Raw genomic sequence first — 3,705 nt, forward strand, 5'->3', positions numbered from 1 at the left:
AAGAGCAACCAAGCAAAACCACAACGAAACACACCAAGGAAAAGTTAAAATTTTGCATTTCATTCTTATGATGAGCAGGCCTATCTCTTGTTTTTTGCATATATATATATACGTATATATGTATGTGTACATATGTGCATATATATATCTTCTATATATATATATTTAAAGTTCTTAAAGGCTTTCCTAGCTGTGTAGCAGGTTACACAGCATCTAAAATGGTTCTAAAAGCATCTAAGCAGACAGTTTCAAATGCATCTAAGTGCCCTGGATAATACCAGCCTTTGGTACTTTTGAAAATCTACCTGTCCTCTCTGCCCCTGACACTCCCCCAAGGAAATCCTGATTCCCGCAGGAATGTTGGCACCTGCCTCTGTTTTGATTCCTTCCCCATTTTCCTAACTCCAGCTAGATGGAGGTCTCATATTAAGACCATGGCACAGGGGAAGAAATGGTCTTGCAGCCAGCTGGCCCAGTGAGCATGTGGGAAGATGTTGAACTCAATGACCTATAGAGTGCACAGATGACAGCAAGATGCTGCTGGCCTTACAGTCACCTGTGGTCATGTGGGCAGTTTGTGTCACTCAGGTGCGAGGTGGGCGAGTCTTCTTCTCTCCTGGCTATAATTTACTGTAACAATTAAGAAGGAGCAGTGTTTTGAAGCACTCTGGGCAACTCTGTGCTCCCTAGGACAGCATTCAGTAACTGAGCTGGGACATGTTTCCCCCTCATGGTGGTGTTTGCTGTGCATTTCTTTGCTAGACTCCGTTATTGGTCCCAGGTCAGTGCCTGCTCATCTCTCTGAATCTTCCTTTAATAAGCTGTACTGTTGGGCTGCGGCAGCATTTTCCAGGTGATTTCTCATCAGCATCAGGTGAGTCTTTGTTACTTCCTGGAACTTTGCATTCCTCTGTTCAGGCCCCTCAGTTCCATCTGAGCTATCCTCCTTCCAAAGGCACTGGTGTCCATGAAGAAGGCTGCTGTGACCATAGCCATCCCTGCCTGTCCCTGATGATTCTCCGATGAGGGGTGGCTCTGCTGCTCACTGTCTCTGGGTAAGCTTAACTGCAAGGTCTGTCCTGTACAGTGCCCCTCTTGGGGGACATTCTGGCCACAAGCCCTTGCAAAGCTTCTCCAGTGCTCCTCTCCTCATTACAGCTTATGATTGTACCTGATGGGCTGAAGTCACACCCTGCAGCCTTCAGTCTGTTTGAACAGAGAATCCTAGAGACTGTTTGGAGCCAGGATGGGAGGAAAGTACAGCTTCTGGGAGGGACCTGCCAGCACCTGAGGTGACTTGTCTGCATGAATTGGAAGGTAGATGATGGTATTTCTGCCTCTGTAACATGCTGGACTGCCCAGTCAAAACATTTACAGGCATAATCTCAGGTCATCTGATACTAACTTAGCATTACTTCACATTGGAGCAAAAGGACAAGATGTTGGAAAAAGTTTATATGCCCCAAATGTGCTGTCTCATGGCAGGAGATCCAAATGAACAGACTCACAGTTGGAAGAGAGAGAGCTACCAAGTATTTCACTTTAGCCAGAGCCATGCCACAAGCTTTAATTGCATAACTATGCTGTTATACCAAATGCATGCATGGCTCTTAGAAACAAGAATGGTTCATCAGAAAGCCTAAGGTTAGCTTAAGTAGTTTAAATAACAGGTTTTGCTAACCCAGTTCCTTTTGATGGATGTAAGCCTGGAGCTCATCACGACTTATCCATGACAGCTGGCAGAAACTATTTGGCAGATTTTGAATTTACAAATAAAGAAAACATCACTGCAAATAATGATGACTCTAATATAACTCAGAGGCTAAAAAGATTCCCCTGCTTCTTATATGTGATTGTGTTGGTGGCCTTACATGGTAGCACGGTGTGCTGAACAGGTCTCTTTATAATTCTGAAGCAGTGATGACTGATACACGTGGGTGGTTAAAAAAAGTTCCTCTAAGTAAAAAAAAAATAAAATAGAAAGTGTTATACATGAGTTAAATGTGAGGGTTTCCTGTCACAGGGTGCACACGCAGGAAGTTTTACAGCTTTATGGTACATGCAGGGAGAGCAGTGAGGGAGCAGTTAAGAACTTATCTGTAAATTGAATTCAGGGACACTGAAATATATGCTGCTGGCTGTTCATTGCCTAGCCGGTAATTATGCTGTATGTCTGTTTAATCTTCAGGGTGCTGTGGAGCAGCTTCTGTCTGAACGTTGTCTGCTACTTATGCTGCTTCCATATCAGCGATGACTGTGAAACTATTAATATTGAAAGTAAAGACAGCAGCTGCATGCTATGCATCAGACAGATACACCTATTCTCAAGCAGGAAGCAAGAGCAGCCAGCAAAACAAACTGATTGTGGTATCTGATCTGACCTCTTTGCAGTATTTCAAGTGAGACTCTTTTTCTGAGCAGCAATGAATAGACTCAGATATTGCTTCTTTGCTGTTCTGATTCTCAGTGTTTCACTTCCAATTGTTTTTTATGCTGTTAATTTGCACACACAAAAATCTCTTCGGAGGCTGAACTTCCCCCTGAATTCAACTTTAGCAGAAGCCTGCAAAGCACTTATTGAAGACAAGATGCCCCTTGTGAAGGAAAATACTTTAGAAACTTCATCCAGAGAATCCAGTTGCACGGAGTACATCACGCGGAACCGCTACATCACCCGCACCCTCTCTGCTGAAGAGGCCGCCTTCCCCATTGCCTACGTCATGACCCTGCACAAGGAGTTTGAGACCTTCGAGCGGCTCTTCAGGGCAGTGTACATGCCCCAGAACGTCTACTGCGTCCACGTGGATGCCAAGGCGCCGGCCCACTTCCATCGGGCGGTGCGGCGCCTACTGGGCTGCTTCCCCAATGCCTTCCTCGCCTCCCGGGCGGAGCGGGTGGTCTATGGCGGCATCTCCCGCCTGCGGGCTGACCTCCACTGCATGAGAGACCTGCTGGCCTCGGCCGTGCCCTGGCGCTACCTGCTCAACACCTGCGGCCAAGACTTCCCCCTCAAGACCAACCGGGAGATCGTCCGGCTGCTGAAGGGCCTCAGGGGCAAGAATGTCACCCCCGGGGTGCTGCCTCCCCCCCACGTCACCTCCCGCACCAGATACGTGCACAGGGAGCAATTATACTCTCTCTTTTCTTTCATGCTGCTGACATTTGTGCGCAAGGCCCCCCCTCCCCACAACCTGACCATCTACTTTGGCTCCGCGTACGTGGCCGTCACCCGTCCCTTCGTGGAGTTCGTGCTGCAGGACCAGCGTGCCATCGATCTGCTGGCGTGGTCCGAGGACACCTACAGCCCTGATGAGCACTTCTGGGTGACGCTCAACAGGATCCCAGGTGAGTACTCCTTCTCTCCTGTTTTCTGTAGATACGCAGATGCATTGCCTGGTACGCACATGCATGCACACACACAAAGACATATATCCAAGGTTGATTTTGACAAAACCTAGATGAAAAATTTAATCTGATCATGATTGATAAAAAAGGCTGATCTGTCAAATAAGCTTACTTGCCCTTTTTGACCATTGAGGGAGAGATGACCGAGCAGTGCAGGATGTGCTTTACTGTTCTGTGCCCAAGCAGGAAGTAACTCAGAGGGTCTAAGTTCAAATTGAAATCTTCGGACATTTCAGCTGTTAAACATTTTACCTGTAAAAATGGAGATGATGAAAAGAGAAAGAATAAAGATTAAAATAT

The 3,705-nt window shown here is 46.7% G+C and overlaps 1 protein-coding gene across 1 annotated transcript; it reads left to right on the forward strand.

Moving 5' to 3' along the window:
- Positions 1-2,423: 2,423 nt before the first annotated feature.
- GCNT2 (glucosaminyl (N-acetyl) transferase 2, I-branching enzyme (I blood group)) lies at positions 2,424-3,345 on the forward strand (the record flags this gene model as incomplete). Its single annotated transcript, XM_010014199.1, has 1 exon — positions 2,424-3,345. A coding segment is annotated over exon 1 (922 nt), but the record flags the coding sequence as incomplete, so codon positions are not given.
- Between the last annotated feature and the right edge of the window lie 360 nt (positions 3,346-3,705).

Source organism: Nestor notabilis, unplaced genomic scaffold (genome assembly GCF_000696875.1).
Source record: "Nestor notabilis isolate BGI_N333 unplaced genomic scaffold, ASM69687v1 scaffold5375, whole genome shotgun sequence".
Lineage (NCBI taxonomy): Eukaryota > Metazoa > Chordata > Aves > Psittaciformes > Psittacidae > Nestor > Nestor notabilis.